The sequence below is a fragment of the Scyliorhinus torazame genome, chromosome 24, assembly GCF_047496885.1.
Source record: "Scyliorhinus torazame isolate Kashiwa2021f chromosome 24, sScyTor2.1, whole genome shotgun sequence".
Lineage (NCBI taxonomy): Eukaryota > Metazoa > Chordata > Chondrichthyes > Carcharhiniformes > Scyliorhinidae > Scyliorhinus > Scyliorhinus torazame.
Genome location: NC_092730.1, coordinates 51,986,506 through 52,005,928, shown reverse-complemented (window position 1 = coordinate 52,005,928; position 19,423 = coordinate 51,986,506). Strand labels below are relative to the sequence as shown.

At 51.9% G+C, this 19,423-nt stretch overlaps 2 protein-coding genes and 1 long non-coding RNA gene across 6 annotated transcripts in view; 2 read left to right on the top strand and 1 right to left on the bottom strand.

Annotated features, from left to right (window-relative positions):
• The first annotated feature begins 3,372 nt into the window (after positions 1 to 3,372).
• On the top strand, positions 3,373 to 4,290 carry LOC140400152 (histone H1-like). Its single transcript, XM_072489621.1, has one exon. It carries the CDS (start codon positions 3,402 to 3,404, stop codon positions 4,074 to 4,076), a length of 675 nt encoding a protein of 224 aa, XP_072345722.1. The 5' UTR covers positions 3,373 to 3,401; the 3' UTR covers positions 4,077 to 4,290.
• A 4,334-nt stretch (positions 4,291 to 8,624) lies between these two features.
• LOC140400151 (histone H2B 7-like) lies at positions 8,625 to 9,036 on the bottom strand. Its single transcript, XM_072489620.1, has one exon. It carries the CDS (start codon positions 9,000 to 9,002, stop codon positions 8,625 to 8,627), a length of 378 nt encoding a protein of 125 aa, XP_072345721.1. The 5' UTR covers positions 9,003 to 9,036.
• A 431-nt stretch (positions 9,037 to 9,467) lies between these two features.
• The window catches only part of LOC140400061 (uncharacterized), a 66,771-nt gene continuing 56,815 nt past the window's right edge, over positions 9,468 to 19,423 (top strand). The window contains exons 1-3 of one of the 4 annotated variants that reach the window (XR_011938021.1): positions 9,468 to 9,726; positions 10,312 to 10,441; positions 19,090 to 19,174. This is a non-coding gene — a long non-coding RNA (uncharacterized lncRNA). The remainder of the gene's footprint in view (positions 9,727 to 10,311; positions 10,442 to 19,089; positions 19,175 to 19,423) is intronic. The other 3 variants (XR_011938022.1, XR_011938024.1, XR_011938023.1) reach the window with 3 other exon arrangements.

The window sequence follows — 19,423 nt, the reverse complement described above, 5'->3', positions numbered from 1 at the left end:
TCACTGCCCTTGTTTACTCACTCCCCTGGTTCAACCACTGCCCTGGTTTACTCACTCTCCTGGTTTACTCACTCCCCTGATTCACTCACTCCCCTGGTTTACTCGCTCCTCTGGTTCACTCACTCTCCTGGTTTACTCACTCTCCTGGTTTACTCACTCTCCTGGTTTACTCACTCCCCTGATTCACTCACTCCCCTGGTTCAACCACTGCCCTGGTTTACTCACTCTCCTGGTTTACTCACTCTCCTGGTTTACTCACTCCCCTGGTTCACTCACTCTCCTGGTTCACTCACTCTCGTGGTTCACTCACTCCCCTGATTCACTCACTCCTCTGGTTCACTCTCTCTCCTGGTTTACTCACTCTCGTGATTTACTCAATCTCCTGGTTTACTCACTCTCCTGGTTTACTCACTCTCGTGATTTACTCACCCCCCTGGTTTACTCAATATCGAAATGGACATATTAGTGAGAGGCAGCATGGTTTTGTGAAGGGGAGGTCATGTCTCACTAACTTGATAGAGTTTTTCGAAGAGTTCACAAAGATGATTGATGCAGGTAGAGCAGTGAATGTTGTCTATATGGACTTCAGTAAGGCCTTTGACAAGGTCTCTCCTGGAAGACTGACACAAAAGTTGAAGTCACACGGGATCAGGGGTGAGCTGGCAAGGTGGATACAGAACTGGCAAGGTCATAGAAGGGAGAGAGTAGCAATGGAAGGGTGCTTTTCTAATTGGAGGACTGTGACTAGTGGTCTTCCACAAGGATCTGTGCTGGAACCTTTGCTGTTCATCGTATATATAAATGATTTGGAGGAAAATGTAACTGGTCTGATTAGTAAGTTTGCAGATGACACAATGGTTGGTGGAATTGCAGATAGTGATGAGGACTGTCAGAGGATACAGAAGGAGTTAGATCGTTTGGAGACTTGGGCGGAGAGATGACAGTTGGAGTTTAATCCAGACAAATGTGAGGTAATGCATTTTGGAAGGTCTATTGCAGGTAGGGAATATACAGTGAATGGTAGAACCCTCAAGAGTATTGAAAGTCAAAGAGATCCAGCAGTACAGGTCCACAGGTCATTGAAAGGGGCAACACAGGTGGAGAGTTGTCAAGAAGGCATACGGCATGCTTGCCTTCATTGGCCGGGGCATTGAGTACAAGAATTGGTAAGTCATGTTGCAACTGTATAGAACCTTAGGCCACACTTGGAGTTCAGTGTTCAATTCTGGTCGCCACACTACCAGAAGTATGTGGAGGCTTTAGAGAGGGTGCAGTAGAGATTTACCAGGATGGTGCCTGGTATGGAGGACACTTGCAATGAGGAGCGGTTGAATAAACTCGGTTTGTTCTCACTGGAACGACGGAAGTTGAGGGGCGACCTGTTAGAGGTCTATAAAATTATGAGGGGCATAGTCAGAGGCTTTTTCCCAGGGTAGAGGGGTCCATTACTAGAGGGCATAGGTTTAAGGTGCGAGGGGCAAAGTTTAGAGTAGATGTACGAGGCAAGTTTTTTTACACAGCACAGTGGGTGCCTGGAACTCGCTGTCGGAGGACGTGGTGGAAGCAGGGACGATAGTGACATTTAAGGGGCATCTTGACAAATACATGAATAGGATGGGAATAGAGGTATACGGACCCAGGAAGTGTTGAAGGTTGTAGTTTAGTCGGGCAGCATGGTTGGCACGGGCTTGGAGGGCCGAAGGGCCTGTTACTGTGCTGTACTTTTCTTTGTTCTCCTTTCGATTGACACACTTCTCTGGTATCACCATTCTCATGATTCACACAATCTTCTGATGAATACACTCCCTGCTTTATACATTCCCCTGTTGTACACACTGCCCTGGTTTACACACTCTCTGGTTTACAAACTCTCAGGTTTACATAATTTTTAGTGTGCACATTCTCATGGTTTTGCACACTCTCCTGGTTTACACTCACTAATTTTAAACACTCTCCTGGATGGAAACTCCCCTGGTTGTAAACATTCCTCTGATTTCCAGGTGCCCGGATTGTGGAAGTGCCTCCCCTCCACACACAAAGTCCAGCTCTATGAGTTCATCCTTATCCTTGTTTCTCTGTCACACTCTCTATTTTTCTTGTCTTTCTCTCTCATTTTCAATATGTCATCAGGAGTGTTGTGGACACAGTGATAACATGTGTAACACTGGCCCTCACTGTGAACACTGGACACAGTGATAACACGTCGAACACTGGTCCTCACTGTGAACACTGGACACAGTGATAACACGTGTAACACTGGCACTCACTGTGAACACTGGACACAGTGATAACACGTGTAACACTGGCACTCACTGTGAACACTGGACACAGTGATAACACGTGTAACACTGGCCCTCACTGTGAACACAGCTGCCGTGTTGTGGGTGAGACGGTCACTGCCCCTCCTCCACACATAGTCCGGCTCTGTGAGTCCATCTTTATTTTTTAAATTTGCTATTGGGATCAGAATGGTCAGAATCTGTGTGTCACTGTGAAAATCTCCACTCTCAGAGGGGGTGGGATTATTCTTTAACTGGGTGTCCCTGCTTGTTGAGTTTGGGGTTCAGTGTTACCGGGCAGTGCAGGAGGATCACATCAAACAGGAAAATCTCCACTGATAGAGAGGAGATAAATTGTATTTTCACCTTCACGAAAGGTGGATCATCAATGAATTTAGATTTAAAAATATGACTGGCTGCTGCCGGGTATTTAGGTAAACAGAAAACTCAGAGAATTGATCAGTGAGATGAAAATCTATAATTAAGACACGGATTGGGAACAAGTGCTGAGAAGAGGGAGAATTCTGCCCTGGGAAATGTCATTTCCAGACCTTGTGTGTGGATGTGAATATTGTGGAAGAGAGAGTGTGTGAAAGGGGCGGGCCAAACAGGAGAAACCAACTGTGTTTGTGTGTCCGCTCTGACCAGGAGATCTCCCAATCCCTCTGGGACTGAATGGAAATATTTTTCATTCCAACAATCCCCCTGTTCCCCTCCTACTTTTCCATGTTGGATTTCAGGGCAGTTTCGATGCTGCTTTCCAGATTTCTGTGGAAAGGTTGGGAAAATGAGAGCGATCGGGTGAGAGAGCGCGAACAGTGCATCAGTAAAACGGGTTTAAATGCAAAATGGAGTCTTCAAATCGCGTGAAACCTTTTCTACAGCAAACATGAGAGTGTGAGAGACAGGAAGGAATTATCCTGGGACACTGTGGAGCTGGAATTTGAGTGGAATTGGAGAGTTTGGGACGAGAGAAAAACACAGAGAGGCAGCAGCAGCCTGGAGCTGAGAGCAGGTTGTCTCCGCCCCGTCCGCTCGCTGCCTTTAAGTTGCTCAGTGCCGCCACCAGAGGCTTCATTTCTCACCCACATTGACGGAGAGATTTTGTGCAGAGTCTCGGACATGAGCGATAGTGCAGCCGCCGAAACGGCTCCTCCAGCCGCCGCCCCAGTCAAGGCTGTCAAGAAGCAGAAGGCGGTTCCCCGGAAGAAACAAGAAGGTCCCGGACTGGGCGAGCTGATCCTCCAGATTGTGGCGGAAAGCGGCGATCGCAAGGGGATTTCCTTACAGGCCATAAAGAAGGCGCTGCGGAGCAAAGGGGTCGATGTGGATAAACGGGGGGCCCAGATCAAGCAAAGTGTCAGGAGGAGTGTGGACAACGGCAGCTTGGCTCAGGTCAAGGGCACGGGCGCCTCCGGCTCTTTCAAGATCGTTAAGAAGACAACCGGGGGGAAAGTGGGACAGACCGGAGCAGGCAAGAAACCTTCAGTTAAGAAAACAGCAGCCAAGAAATCTCCCAAGAAAACATCAGCCACGAAAGCTTCAGTGAAGAAACCAGCAGCCAAGAAATCTCCCAAGAAACCAGCAGCCAAGAAATCTCCCAAGAAACCAGCAGCCAAGAAATCTCCCAAGAAACCAGCAGCCAAGAAGGCGGCAACTCCCAAAAAGGGCGCGAAGAAAGCAGCCCCGAAGAAAAGGTCTCCTGTGAAAAAGACCACGGGCGTAAAAAATCCGACCCAATCGAGGGCCAAGCCCAAAGTCAAATCAGTAAAGGCTAAGAAACCAGCAAAGAAGTGAAAGAAGGCGAGCAAATTGTAAACCTGAACCCAAAGGCTCTTATCAGAGCCACCCACATCTCTCCGGAAAGAGCTGACCCCCCGACCAATGAATCGCTGTCCCGGTGCTGGGAGCAGATTTCAGACAGAAATGTCAATCCAGTATTGCCGCTCACTCGCTGACATGCTCTGCACCGGGCCTCTCCCCCCACTCTGCACTAAAACACAGGGATGTTGCTGCCTCTTCTAACCGGGATGTGTCCGGGGCAACAGTCACAGTTTGTGTTAGTTTCATTATTCACAGATTCAGGGGAGAGTCTGTAAAAGAGTTACATGGCGAAGAAATCCCACCTCATAACTTAAACACTTTATATCAGCTGGAAGGGATGTTAGTAAAATCCCCAACCCGTCTGGGAGAGGAGTTGTGTGGGGATGGAATAGGAGCTGGGGTTGAAATAGGAGCAGATAGTTGGGCTGGTTCTAGAAAGGAGTGAACTGAGGCGGGAATATTACTGACAAGTCTGGATTTAATAGATCTGCGATTCTAACTAGCTGCTATCTGATGTTGCAGTTTGTACGTGTTGTTCAGCGCGCTCTTTTCACTTCTGTTTGGAATATAAAATGTGGGTTGGAGCAGGCAGGAGGCGGAGCTGGATGATCAAAGACATTTCACTGCTCTGTCTGTCACTCAGTCTGCTCCCCGCCTCTCTCTCTCAGTCAGGTCGGGGCGGGCTGTATAATAAAGGAAAGAGCAGCAACTCGTCTCACATTCGGCAGCGATTTGACTGAACAATCATCATGTCTGGCAGAGGGAAAGGAGGCAAAGGACTGGGTAAAGGCGGAGCAAAGCGGCACCGCAAAGTGCTTCGTGATAACATCCAAGGCATCACCAAACCAGCAATCCGCCGCAGTGGCTCGCCGTGGCGGCGTCAAGCGCATCTCGGGTTTGATCTATGAGGAGACTCGCGGGGTGCTGAAGGTTTTCCTGGAGAATGTGATCAGGGATGCGGTCACCTACACTGAACACGCCAAGCGCAAGACCGTCACCGCCATGGATGTGGTTTACGCTCTTAAACGCCAGGGCCGCACTCTCTATGGATTCGGCGGCTGAGAAAGTCAATTTGACAATATAACAAAATCCAAAGGCTCTTTTAAGAGCCGCCCAAATCCTCACAATGAGACCACTGACCTTAGAATGGCAGCAGCATAACTCATCGAGCTGGTTTAGCGACTCATAGCTTGGAAACCTCGATTTCCTGTTAAAACGGGTGCCGTTAGAGCAGGAAATCCTTTCCGAGCATTGATTTCTGTTTTCACTCTTTTGAAGAGCCGGTGCAGTTTCGATGGGCCGAATGGTCTGCAGTATAAATTCTATAATTCGGCGACATAGTTGTACAGTCTGAAACACGAAACCATTCTCCGAGGTCAAACCTGTAACCGCGCACAATGAACACTGACATTGATCAGAGACACTATTTACATAACTGATCTGTAAACACCGCCTCCTCCTTCCATCTCCCCCAGAACAGTCGCTGAACGAATCAGCCAATTTTCCCTTTGATACCTATCGCTCTTTGCATTGAAAGAACCGATATCGCTGATCAGATAAAAATGAGACAGAATTCCGCCCCTCAATAGGAGCTTTATCCCAGTCTGTTGTAGAACAATCAGGGAGTGAATCTGAATTTAATCCGGGTGCTCAGGCAGTGGGTCGAATCTGAGACAAAAATGGGACCAGGAATCATTGAGAAGTTTTTGATATTTATAACTTGAGATTGAGTTTGTCAGTTTTCTCAAATATCCGTTCCTTGTCCCTGTGAAATTGGCGGGCTTTTTGAAATTGATGGTTTGTCAGTTGCAGGCCCACCAATCAGGGCGCTGATATCCTTGCCGCTCATCGCTCTTTTCAAACTTGTCCACGGGATCGGGCTGCATCCAATGAGGAGAAGTGGGCGGTCACTATAATGTCTTAAATAGGCAGCGAGAGAGCGGCGCCAGCATTCTCAGCGTGTGCGTTTCACCCAGTTTCACAACATGGCCAGGACCAAGCAGACAGCGCGCAAATCGACCGGAGGCAAAGCTCCTCGCAAACAGCTGGCTACCAAAGCGGCCCGCAAGAGCGCTCCAGCCACGGGCGGAGTGAAGAAGCCCCATCGCTACAGACCCGGCACTGTGGCTCTGAGGGAGATCCGCCGCTACCAGAAATCCACCGAGCTGCTGATCCGCAAACTGCCCTTCCAGCGCCTGGTGCGAGAGATCGCTCAGGACTTCAAGACAGACCTGCGCTTCCAGAGCTCCGCCGTCATGGCCCTACAGGAGGCCAGCGAGGCTTACCTGGTGGGGCTCTTTGAGGACACCAACCTGTGCGCCATCCACGCCAAGCGAGTCACCATCATGCCCAAAGACATCCAGCTGGCCCGCCGCATCCGCGGGGAACGCGCCTAAAACTCGGTTTCAGCACCAACAGCAACAAAGGCTCTTTTAAGAGCCACCAAGTCTGTCAGGAAGGGAGCTTCACCACCCAATACTCATTTGACGTGATTTCGAATATAAGCATAGGCTTTATGAAGCTTTATTGAAATCACATACCAGAATTAATAGCATGGAATGAATTTATGAAACGAACATCGCTTATTGTCACTAGTAGGCTTGAAATAAAGTTACTGTGAAAAGACCACATTCCGCCGCATGTTCGGGTACGCTGGAAGGGAATTGAACCGTCCTGCTGGCCTTTCGTCTGCTTTAAAAACCAGCCCTGTGTTAAACCAGCCCGGATTAGATTATTCCCGGTCCTGAGTAAGAAACGAGTCACATAGCAACCCACTTAGATAGCCATTGCAGAAACTCTACAGGATAGATTAGATCGCAGGCTTCCTTATTTCAATATTATTGGAACGCGCTACGGATTGATACCATAAAGCGTTAAATATTTTCATATTAAGTAGCAGAGCAGAATCTCGAGTGTCAAAAAATAATTCGCTCTTTTTCAGATCAAGTGAGTGGCTCTGAAAAGAGCCTTTGGGTTATTAGATTAAAAAATGGTCGCTTCACTTCTTGCCGGCGCCAGCGCTGCTTTTCTTGGGCAGCAGCACGGCCTGGATATTAGGCAGCACCCCGCCCTGAGCGATGGTCACCCCTCCCAGCAGCTTGTTGAGCTCCTCGTCATTGCGGACGGCCAGCTGCAGGTGCCTGGGGATGATGCGGGTCTTCTTGTTGTCCCGGGCCGCGTTGCCGGCCAGCTCGAGGATTTCAGCGGTCAGATACTCGAGCACAGCAGCCAGATAGACCGGGGCTCCGGCCCCCACACGCTGGGCATAGTTGCCCTTTCTCAGGTGCCTGTGAACACGCCCCACCGGGAACTGCAGTCCAGCCCGGGAGGAGCGAGACTTGGCCTTGGCCCGAGCTTTACCGCCGGTCTTTCCTCTTCCAGACATTGTCCCAATCTCACAAACACTTTCACACAGAATGAGGAAACCCGCCCACATTCACTTCTCTTATAGCTTCAGGAGGAATGGCGGTGCACACATTGCTGATTGGTTATCTGAACAACATTGCGGAGTCTGCTTCAACGTGACCAATCAGATATCTGTTTGAAGCACCAATCAGGGGGATCCCGGGTACTGAGGTCGAAAAGTTTGGGCGCCAAATGTTCAGATTCCAACCGTAGATTGATTTCAAAACTTAAAAGAGCGCGAAAAGATTTAAAAAAGAGAAAATTGAATAGGGACCGTAAAAAATGTGAATAAATCTATGAATATTGAGTGTAAGAATGTTGGATTCTCTCTCTATCCCTAGTCCACAGTTTCTCTTCATCTGTCAGTTTCTGATTTCGTGCTTTCGCTGTAACTGACAACAAACCCAAAATAAATTAAAGCAAAATAATGCGTTGCTGTAAATGTGAATTAAGGAGAACGTGCTGGATAAACTCAGCATGTCCGGGGGCATCTTTGTAAACGTTTTGAATCTGCAGAACGTGGATTTAGATCCGAAACTGTCTTCAAATATTTTTACAATTTGCAGTCCAGTCGGGTTTAATCTGGCTGCTGTTTAAAACGCTCTCAGTCGCCGACAGAATGTCAAATATACGGCCAAGTGAAAATTTTATAATTTGTTTCCATATTGTATACTGCTTCCTCAGTGTTAAAAGTGGAGCGAGCAATTTGGAGCTCGTGTCAGTATTGAAATGGAGTTTTCCCACACCACTGGTGTGCTCTCAATAAACTGATCGATTATTGAGTAAACCTGAACATAAATGGAAAGGGAGGTTTTTCGGAACCTGAACACAAATTGAAAGGGAGGTTTTGGAGTTCTATTGTCTCTCCAAATCTAGCGACAGGGACTGAATATGACCAAGTCAGAAACCAAAGACACACAGCGTCACCGAGCAGTCACGAAATGATGGGACTTTATTATCAAGGCACGAAGGATGTTATGTTCCAGTGAAACGCTATTTGAACGGATTTGGCTATTCTTAAACTGATAATTGAAAATATGATAGTTTGGCTGCTTTGCAGAAATTGTGGGTGGCTCTTAAAAGAGCCGTTGGGTTTTGATGAGTTTGAGAACAGTTTTACTTGGAGCTGGTGTACTTGGTCACCGCCTTTGTCCCTTCCGACACGGCGTGCTTGGCCAGTTCCCCGGGCAGCAGCAGGCGCACGGCGGTCTGGATCTCCCGGGAGCTGATGGTGTGGCGCTTGTTGTAATGGGCCAGGCGGGAAGCCTCACCCGCGATGCGCTCGAAAATATCGTTGACGAAGGAGTTCATGATGCTCATGGCCTTGGAGGAGATACCGGTGTCGGGGTGAACCTGCTTCATCACTTTGTAGATGTAGATGGAGTAACTCTCCTTCCTGGCTCGTCTCCTCTTCTTGTTGCCCTTCACTGGCACCTTCTTCTGGGTTTTCTTAGCGCCCTTCTTGGGAGCTGGAGCTTTCTTGTCCTCAGCCATGGTCAGAGCAAACTGCAGACACACAATAACTGAGAACTGCCACACAACTGTTCTTTTCTCGACTAACTCAGTGAACTATGTTAATGAAGGATGGGTGAGAGACCAAGTCACCATTGGTGAATTTAGAATGCTCAGACATTTATGAGCATCTGATTGGTTGTTTCAGGTACCCAATTAGAGCAACTGCCCCGCCCATCCACAAACTTCTGTGGCCAGTCAGATTCCCCTAATTGACACATTGCTCTGACTCTGGGCCTCCCTCTGCCGGCAGCAGCACATTCTCTCTGCTGGTAATAACACGTCACTCTCCAGGGGCTGTCCCGGGTGCCGGCTATACCGCGCATGCGTGCCCACTCAGCCCGATCAGGCAGTGCGCAGGCGCGGGTACACAGCGGGCCGGACCGCCTCCTCCTGACGTCACCGGGCTGTCCAAGGGCAGCTTCTTTGAAGCAACAGCAGGTTGAAGCGGCGCCAGAGAGCAGATCCTCCATTTTGTAGCCGGCAGCTGTGAAGAATTGAAAATGGACGGTTTTGTAATAAGGAAGAGAGGGTCAGAGACACAAACAGGCCCGGATCACACATCTAAATCTGTGGGAGAGAGTCGCTAAGGAGAGTCCACAGCAACACAAAGCAGAGCTGGGGTGAGCTCCACGGCCTCTGCTCAACAACCCATTAAGAAGAAGCTGGAAACAGGAACACAGCAGAATAAAGGTGATATTTGAAGGTATGTCTTTATAAATTGTGCCAATGCAAATCAGGATCCCCTCTGGCTGATTTGTTTGCTGATGAAACGTGAAAGCTCTCTATGTCTTACCTTGCAGACATCTTTTCAATTCTAAACACACTGAACCGCAAATTGTCAGGGAAGGAGGATGATTGCTTTTGGCGCTGTGAAGAATTTGATGCTTTCCAAAAGTAATTGAACGTTAGGCAACTGCGAGTAGAAAGCCAAACCTACTACATGTTCCCCACACTGCAATGACATCTCGAAGAAAACGGTTAGGATGGGAACTGTCGATAGACTGGCTGCACTGAACAACAGTTTTTATCGCTATTTTCCAGAGGAGAAGTTTCAGATTTTGAGAGAGAATTAGTTGGTGAAAACTCCCTTTGAGTTCGAGACCCCAGACTCAATTTACTGATTTATAGCTGACTCCAAATGTACAAACTGAGCTTCTGCACCTTACCTGTGACAGCACATTAAAAATAAGGCACAACTCCATGAGGTTTTCAGAATTCTGGCATAGCGTCTAGGAGGAGTATCCAGTACGGAGTAAAATAAGCATTCTTTTGCTATTACACATCACAGGGATCTACATGTTCAAGGTTGGATTTTTCATCCTCAAAAGGATGAAGACAGCACACAGGAACCAGCTGAGCTCTGCACCTGATTGGAGTGAGATCATAAGGACCAAGCAAGTTCACCTACTGGATTAAAGGTAAGAGAACATAGTGGGTCACGGAGGTGTGGGTCCCAAAGGCTGGCCAGCATGGGTCCCAAGGGATAGCCGGTTGGTTAAAATGGGTTGCAGGTAAAAACAGTTTAAAAGTACTGCTCTGTAAAATTCTGCTGATTCAGTTCATCCACTTTTCCTTCATTTACCAGGACTAACTGATCTAATGTCATTGATGTAGTACATATGTTACAGATAAGAACATTTATAACTGAAGCAGAATGGAAAGGCAGTTTCAGACATCAGGACAAGACCAGGTCTCATGCTACAAGAAGAGACCTGAGCACTGATACATTGTTAGAATTATTATTGGTAAACATGCAGTTACTGAAGAAGAATTTTAAAATCCAGGTTTGGCAGTATGTCATGGTGCTCATTACAGAGAAAGTGCTGCAAACTGCTCCGAACTGTTTGTCAACAATTCAAGTGGAGACTGGAGAAGCTTTCCACTGGAGCTGAGTTCATAGATTTCATCGAGTCTACAGTGGCCACTCGGCCCATCAAGTCTCCAACGGCCCTTGGAAAGAGCATATTAATAATAATAGATTGTCACAAGTAGGCTTCAATGAAGTTATTGTGAAAAGCCCCAGTCGCCACATTCTGGCGCCTGTTCGGGGAGGCCGGCACGGGAATTGAACCCACGCCGCTGGCCGTGTTCTGCATTACAAGCCAGCTGTTTAGCCCACTGTGCTAAACCAACCCTCCCCAACTACCTAAGCTCACACCTGAACCCTATCCCCACACCTCCAACCCTTCCCTAACCTTTTTTGGGCACTAAAGACAATTTAGCACAGCCAATCCACATAACCTGCACATCTTTGGACTGGGAGGAAACCGGAGCACCCAGAGGAAACATGGGGAGAACGTGTGACTCAGTTGACTGTGTAAACCAGGGGAGTGTTCAAATCATATTCAATTTCAAATTGGAAAGGAGTGAAAATGAAGTCAGTCAGTGAAATGGTAGTTTGCAGAAAGTGAGAGTTTCAGGGGCTAAGTGACAGTGTAATAACAAACAAGCTGCAGGCAATGACTGCAAATTGAATATCTCATTGGGACAAACACACAGCTACAAAGGTGATTGGTTGAACCCGAGGGCGCAGGGCCACTTGCACCCACACACACACAGGGTCTCAGTCTTGCGGGAGTGGAGCTGCTGCTTTGCTACTGGAGGTGGGAGTGAGACTACCTGGGGCCTGTTGCTGCTCCCTCCCGGGGTGAAGGCCCTGACCTCTGTCCTCCCACCCCTCTGCCTGAGGTGGGACCACATGGGGCCTGGTGCTGTTTCCCCTCCCGGGGTGAAGACCCTGCCTTTGGTCCTCCCGCCCCTCTGCCTGAGGTGCGAGTGGGACCGCTTGCGGCTGCTGTTAAGAAAAGGACTTTGTTTCGGGCCCCCACAGGGCTGAACAGGGCCGACCGCCCACCATTCCCACCCCCTGTGGCGGGTGTGGGGCAGCTTGGGACATTGATTTCGGCCCCTCCAGGGCTGAAGAACGCTGCCCCGCTTACAGTGACTATCTGCTGTTGCCCTGCAACTCCTTCCCTTGTGGCACCTGCTGTTGTGGGGCCATGTCCTTCCCCATGTACCCTGATCTCAGTTACAAGGCCATGCCATACCAGGGCCAGTAACCCAGGGGCATCCTCCACTCTGCCGGGGGCACGGTGGACAAGTCACTATGCGGGGAAGACAGCCTCCTCGCCCTTCCGCAACTTGGGGTCAAATGTTATGCCCACCCAACCATGGCCATCAAGGCGTGCACTCGTGCGATGGCCGGGGTCATCAGCCCTTTGGCCATCGTAGCCGCTTCTAGGATGTACGGTAAGGCCGTGTTTTTCCTGCGAGCCGAGCAGGCGGTCTACCGTGTCCTGGAAAGGGGGCTCACAGTGGGTGGGACACACGTGGTGGTGGACCCATTGGAGGCCACCGCCGAATGTGTCGTTCCTTCAAACGTCCTGCTCTACCTCCCCACCGAGCTCCTCCTCCCCATCTCAACTTCCTGAGGGAGGTCAGGTCCGGGGTGGCGCCGCTGACACTCGGCCTGCGGGACACTTCCCTCAGTCATGAATACTCCTTCCGGCATCAGGGTTTTGTCTGCCTGACCCGGGAGGAGGTCATGGAGGGAGGATTTGTGGTTCCCCACCAAGGGAAGGACCATAAAGTGATCTGGTCTGCGGATGGCATGCGGTGCCATGCCTGAAGTGGGCTGGGGCATATATTCGCCGGAACTGCCCCACCCTAACGGCCACTGCCAACACCATCTCCAGGCCGGCCATGGCTGGCACAGCCCCCCTCTCCTCCACCACCTCTGTCTGCCCAGCACACCTTGGCCCCATCACGAGTACTGACCCCGTGCCCGTCCCAACCAACACAGAGGCCGCAGCCTCACCTCGCGATGCCGCCGCCACCTCGCAACAACATGAGGGGCCTGGAGAGACAACACACAGGCTCCGGAGGGCGGTGGGGACCCTGTGTACAGTCCCGAGCTGAATGCTGTTCCGGCCCCACCACAGTCCCAGGGGCTCAACAGATGCGGAGGGGGGGGCATTGCAGAGGGTGGGGGGGGGTTGCTGCCGAGGACCCTCCAGCAGTGGTGGCCCCGCAGCAACACCAGCTTGCCCACCGCAAGCGCCAGCGGCCTGGGTTGGAGGTGGTGGTGGATCTCGCTACCCCCTCCCCAGGCGAGCGGGGTTTGGTATCTCCTGTGTTTATTTCCATCACCCTGATGCCCAGCCCCGTTAAAAAGGCCAAAGCAGCCGCCAAGGCAACCGAGCTGCCGTCGTCACCCGAGCAGGGAGGCCTGGGCGCAGGCGGAGACGTGACCCCCCAAATGCTTGTTCTGCCCGGTGCAGTTTTACTCCCGGAATACCTTTTGTTCATCGCTGGGGGCCGGCGGCAGCCACCAGAGCCCCTATATCTTCGGGTCGTGGGCGGGCGACGGGGAGGAAGGCTCCCCGCTCACAAGACCCAAGCAGACGATGCGAAGGAGCACAGGATCCATCCCGGAGCTGTTCCCGGGGGTCTTTCCGGGTCTCTCCGAGGGCCCGGCATCGACGGCGGGGTCGGTGTCGCCACGGACTCTGAATCGAGGGGGGGCAGCCTGCGAGGAACCCGCCTGAGGATGATCCTGGGGGTGGGATCGACTCGGACCAGGGGGAGCAGTGCCAATCTGTTCTGTTCCTCGCGGGGCTCCTCAGGGAGTGGAGGGGGCAACAACCCTCTACTCCCTCTGAGCAAAGTTATGGGTGATTGGTGAAGGACACACGCTACAACTGACTTGGAGGTAACCATAGCCAGACTCAAGATCCACGGCAGCAGGGACGCGCATCACCGTTTCCAGTGCTTCTCTGTCCTCCGGGACGCAAAGTATGGGGTGTGCTTCCTGCAAGAAACCCACGCCATTCCGGGGGACAAAGCTAAGTGGACCCTGGAGTGGCAAGGGGGTGTCTTCATGAGCCACTTGGCCCCACGTTCGGGCGGGGTGGCTATCTTGATGATTTCCCATTTTCAACCAGAAATCTTGAGGGTCAAGGAGCCAGTGCCAGGCCGTCTGTTGCATTTAACGGTCCTTGACGGGGACGTGGTGCGTCACTTTGTGAATGTATACGCTCCCTGGCCGGGCCGCAGCAAACGACTTTCTTTGACAAAGTGTCCACTCTTCTTGGCACCATTCCTGTGGGCGAGTGCATCATCCTTGGAGGGGATTTCAATTGCACCCTCCAGGACAAGGACCGTGGTAGAGTCCAGTGCAGCACGCAGGCGGTGATGAAGTTAAGAGACCTGGTCAGGTCCTTCGAGTTGGTGGGCGCCTGGAGAACTCTCCATCCTGAATCTCAGGTGGACACATTTGTGGGCCCTCTGTTGGGAGCGTCCAGAATCGACCGTCTTTACAATTCTAGGACGTACTTGCCCAGCGTTCAGACGGCCTGTGGAGCAGGTGCTGTGCTCGGATGACCACCTGGTGTGGGCGGGGCTCGGCCAGCTCCGCGCTCAGGCACGGTCCGCGTACTGGCACTTTAACAACCTGCTGCTGGAGGACAAGAGGTTCCTGGAATCGCTTTGTCATTTCTGGGCCGGCTGGAGAAAGAAGCGGGATGGCTTCCCCTCCTTGAGGCTATGGTGGGACTTGGGCAAGACTCATATCCGCGCCTTCTGTCAGAGGGACACGAAGCGGTCGATGCCAGGGCGGAAATCCACGATCGCCAAATTGGCTGAAGAAGTCTTCCATCTGGAGTCACGTCTCGCTCAGCCCGATGGGGACCCGGCCCTGGGGCTGCTGTACAGGGAGAAGACGGGCGCACTGCGGGACCTGCAACTTGTCGGGTCCCACGGCGCGTATGTGAGGTCACGGATCCGTCTCCTGACAGACATGGACCGTGGCTCCCCCTTCTACTCGCTGGAAAGAGGATGCAGGGCCAGTCGGCCGACGACGGTCCCTCGTCTCGGATCCGGAGGGGGTCAGGACCCCAATTAGGGACTTTTATTCTGACCTCTTTACTGCAGATCCGTGCAGCGAGGACGCTTGCAGAGTTCTGTGGGAGGACCTGCTGCAGGTCGGCCCGGAGGGCGTCGGGGTCTCGACCAAACCGTCAATCATCAAGAACGGCGCCCTCGACAGCAAGACCCCAGGGCTGGACGGGCTGACCATGGAGATCTTCAGTGCGTGCTGGGACGTCCTGGGGAGTGACTACGTGGGGTCCTGGGGAATGTATCGTGACCGGGGAGATGCCCCTTTCGTGGTGCAGGGCCATTATGGCGACCGGTCTCCCTCCTCAGCACGGACTACAAAATAATTGCCACGGTCATGTCTTTGCACCTTGGCCCTGTGCTGGACCACATGATCCACCCTGACAGTCCCACACCGTCCCGGACCGCACCAATTACCATGATCCACCCCGACAGTCCTACACCGTCCCCGACCGCACCATTTACCATGATCCACCCTGACAGTCCCACATCGTCCTGGACCGCACCATTTACCATGATCCACCCTGACAGTCCCACAACGCACCATTTACCATGATCCACCCTGACAGTCCCACATCGTCCCGGACCGCACCATTTACCATGATCCACCCTGACAGTCCCACACCGTCCCGGACCGCACCATTTACCATGATCCACCCTGACAGACCCACAACGCACCCTTTACCATGATCCACCCTGACAGTCCCACACCATCCTGGACCGCACCATTTACCATAATATCCATCTGGTCCGGGACATCCATCATTCCCAGACGACTGGGATGTTGAGCGCCTTCCGGTCTCTTGACCAGGAGAGGGCGTTCGACAGGGTGGGGCACGAGTATTTGCTCGGGACTCTGCGAGCCTTCTGGTTCAGGACGCACTTTGTCTACTGGATCCGATTATTGTACGCTTCCTCGGAGTGTCTGATTAAGGTTAACCTGTCCCTGACGGCGCCCCTTCACTTTGGGAGAGGTGTGCGTCAGGGCTGCCCCTTGCCCGGCCAACTTTATTCTCTCTGCGTGGAGCCTTTCCTGCGCCTCCTGCGGAGGAGGTTGTCGGGGCTAGTTCTGAGTGAGCTGGGCATGGCGGTGGTCGTTTTGGCTTAGGCTGATGATGTGCTGCTCATGTTCATTGACCCCGGTGACCTGCGGAGGATGCGAGAGTGCCAGGCTGTGTACTCCGCCGGATCTTCTGCTGGGACCAACCGGGCTAAAATGTTCCGGACTCCTGGTCGGTCCATGGCAGATGGACCCCCTCCCAGAGGAGCTCAGGCCTTCAGCTGGCGCCGGTCCAACATCTACTTGGACCAACATCCTCGACTTGGGAGTCTATCTTTGCCCGGCAGAGGAAGCCTGGCCGGCGAACTGACAGGAGTTGGAGACCAAGATCACCGCTCGCCTGGGACGCTGGACAGGACTGCTCCAAGTGATGTCCTACAGGGGTCGAGTTCTCATCATAAACCAGCTGATAGCCTCCATGTTGTGGTACCAGCTGGTCACTTTGATCCCTCACCTTGACTTTGTCACAGGCATCCAGAGAACTCTGATTCGGTTCTTCTGGGACAATGGATTGCACTGGGTCGCTGCAGAGGTCTGCAGTCTCCCGCTTGCGGAGGGCGGTCAGGCGCTGGTGTGCCTTCGCATCCAGATCACGACATTACGCCTTCAGACTCTGCAGCGATACCTGGACGTTGAGCATCCTCCATGATGGTGTGCCCGGGCGAAGTATTTCTTCCCCCAGGTGCACGGCCTGAACTACGATGTGCAGCTCCTGTTCGGTGACCAGCAAGGTCTTCAGAATTCTTTGTTGACGCTGCCTGTCTTGTACCAGGATCTTCTCAAAGTCAGGAACAGGCGACATATTTCTTCTGCCAGGTGCACAGCCTGAACTATGACGTTGACCAGCAAGGTCTTCAGAATTCTTTGTTGGCGCTGCCCGTCTTGTACCAGGACCATCTCAAAGTCTGGAACAGGGTCCCCACGTGCCACAGCTCTCCGCTGTCAGAAGTAGTGGCTCTCGTAAGGGAGCCGCTGCTCAGGAATCCGCACCTCAGCCAATATCCATTCCGGTGGCTGGCGGAGCGGAGGGCTGTGGATGTCGGGGTGACCAGGATCGGGGACATGCAGGGTGGCAGAGGAGTGCACCTGATGACGCCCTACGAGCTCACCGAGCGCGGTGCTGTATCCATCCAGCACGCGGCCAAAGCCATCCGAGGCCTCAAAATGGTCGTGCTCGGCCCCTAGGACTCGAGACGGCGCAGTTGTGCGGTGGCATCCCGTCTGAGCGGACCCCTGCTCGGATGGAATGCCACGTTGGTCCCAGGACCCGGAACCCCTTCCGGGCGCCGGTACCCCACAACCCCAGTCGCTTCATGTAGACACCCCCCGTGCCTTTTCGTACCGCGCAGATGGGTTTCCTGTACGGCCTGCTGCTGCACACCTTCCACCTCCTTGCCCTCGCCCGCCATCCGGACACGGCTTGGCGTGCCTTGCTGCAGTCCGGCAGCGGAGGTCCCAACTGGAGTTCCCTCTACGGAGGCGTCTTCCCTATAAGACTTGGGGACCTGGGATGGAGGGTGCTGCACAAGGCAGTGTCGTGCAACCATCGGTTAAATCACCACACGGCCTCCCCAGAGACCTGCCACTTTTGCGGCCTGGTGGAGTCTGTGGAGCATGTGTTTGTTGTCTCTCTTTGGCTGCACTCCTTTTTTAGTTTTTTGACTATATTCTTGTTGAGGTTTTCTTTGCACTTAAGCCCCACGCTCCTGATCTATGGACATCTGGTGTGGGAAGGTGGGGAAGCGGGGAAGGCGGAGGACCTCCTTGTGAACCTGCTCCTGAGCCTGGCCACACTTGCCATTAATAGGTCCAGGCAGCGGGCGACCGAGGGGGTCGTCCGGCCTGAGTGTCTGCCCCTCCTCCGCAGCCTCGTTCGCGGCCGGGTGTCCCTGGAGTGGGAGCTTGTGGTGACCACGAGCACACTTGAGGCCTTCCGTGCTCGGTGGCCGCCGTAGGGGTTGGACTGCCTCATCAACCCTGATTTTCACACTTTAATTTAACGTGTTTTGTTCCGTTTCCGTTTCCATTCTGATTCCTTTTTGGGCTCTGCTCCAGTTGCTTTCTTTTTGGAGCACCCCCCGGTTTGCTTTTGTCCCTCAGTTAATTTTTGTATTTTTACTTTCGTTGTCACGCCGTGCATCACTCCAGAATAGTCGGTGGATGCAGGGTTTTAATCCTGCTGCGTGGAGATAAATGCAGCAGGTCATCACTCACAAGGGAAGAAAACACAAGAAAAAAAAACAACACAAAAATATTATGACAGTTGTTAAACCCGATAAAACCCCCCACACACACTGCCCCCAACACGGGCCCTATAGGAGGTTTTGCTCTATATGTGATGACAGTGAAATGGGGAATATTTCCATTGATTCTCAATGCGCAATTACTGCGGGGATCTGCGCATGCCCGGCGTAACCCCGCCCCCTGCCTGTCGTCACTGAGGGTGAGAGCGCATGTGCAGCCCCTCCAGCCCAGGAACAGCGTTCTCATTGCAGCAGCACATCCATCTGGGAGTGTGAGCAAAGAGGCTCAGAGATCATTACTGACTTGGGGGGGAGTTCAGGGAGAATCGGGCGCTGTTTGCAAGAGGCGCAGCGGAGCACGATCTTGTTCCGGGACTTGGAGTGAGCGGGGGGAAGGGAGAGCTCTTTCTGGGCCTGGCTTATTGTCTGATTCTGGGTTAGGATTTGGAGAGTATTTTCTTTACTTTACTGATTATCAATTGAAAGAATAGGTTGATCTATCATTGGCCCCATCTGACCCTGATTTACAAGAGATATGTTATCTTCCGCCCAGTCCAACAGATGAAGAGATGAGTTCCAAGATGATGATTCCTCAGCAACGTGAATGTGGCGACTTGGGGCTTTTCACAGTAACTTCATTTGAAGCCGACTTGTGACAAGAAGCGATTTTCATTTCATTTCACATGGTTAGGTGGGGTTACTGGGTAAGGGTGGAGGCGTGGAACGCTCTTTACAAAGATGGGCTCGATGAACCGAATGGCCTCCTTTTGCACTATAAATTCTGTGATTATCAGTTGAAAGAATAGACTGATCTATCATTGGCCTCATCTGACCCTGATCTACAAGAGATATGCTTTCTTCCCCCTAGTTCAACAGATGAAGAAATGAGTTCCAAGAACAAGGTGATGATTCCTCAGCAAAATGTATGTGTCGCCGTCTCCTTCTAACTGACAGTAAGTACAATATTAATCCAACATTGCAGAGACACAGACACAACCTCAACTCCACCGTCACAGAGAAAAGAAGCAGTCAGACTCGCATAGACCTCAAGTCCCAGATAAACATGTCCAATCCAACAGTGATACACGAGAGGGCAGGTGGGGTAATTTTCCACAATTCACCCCCCCCGCCATATCATGGAACGTTGGATCAACTTGTTGTGATAATAGCTTTTCGTAAAGTAATCAGTATAGAATTAATTA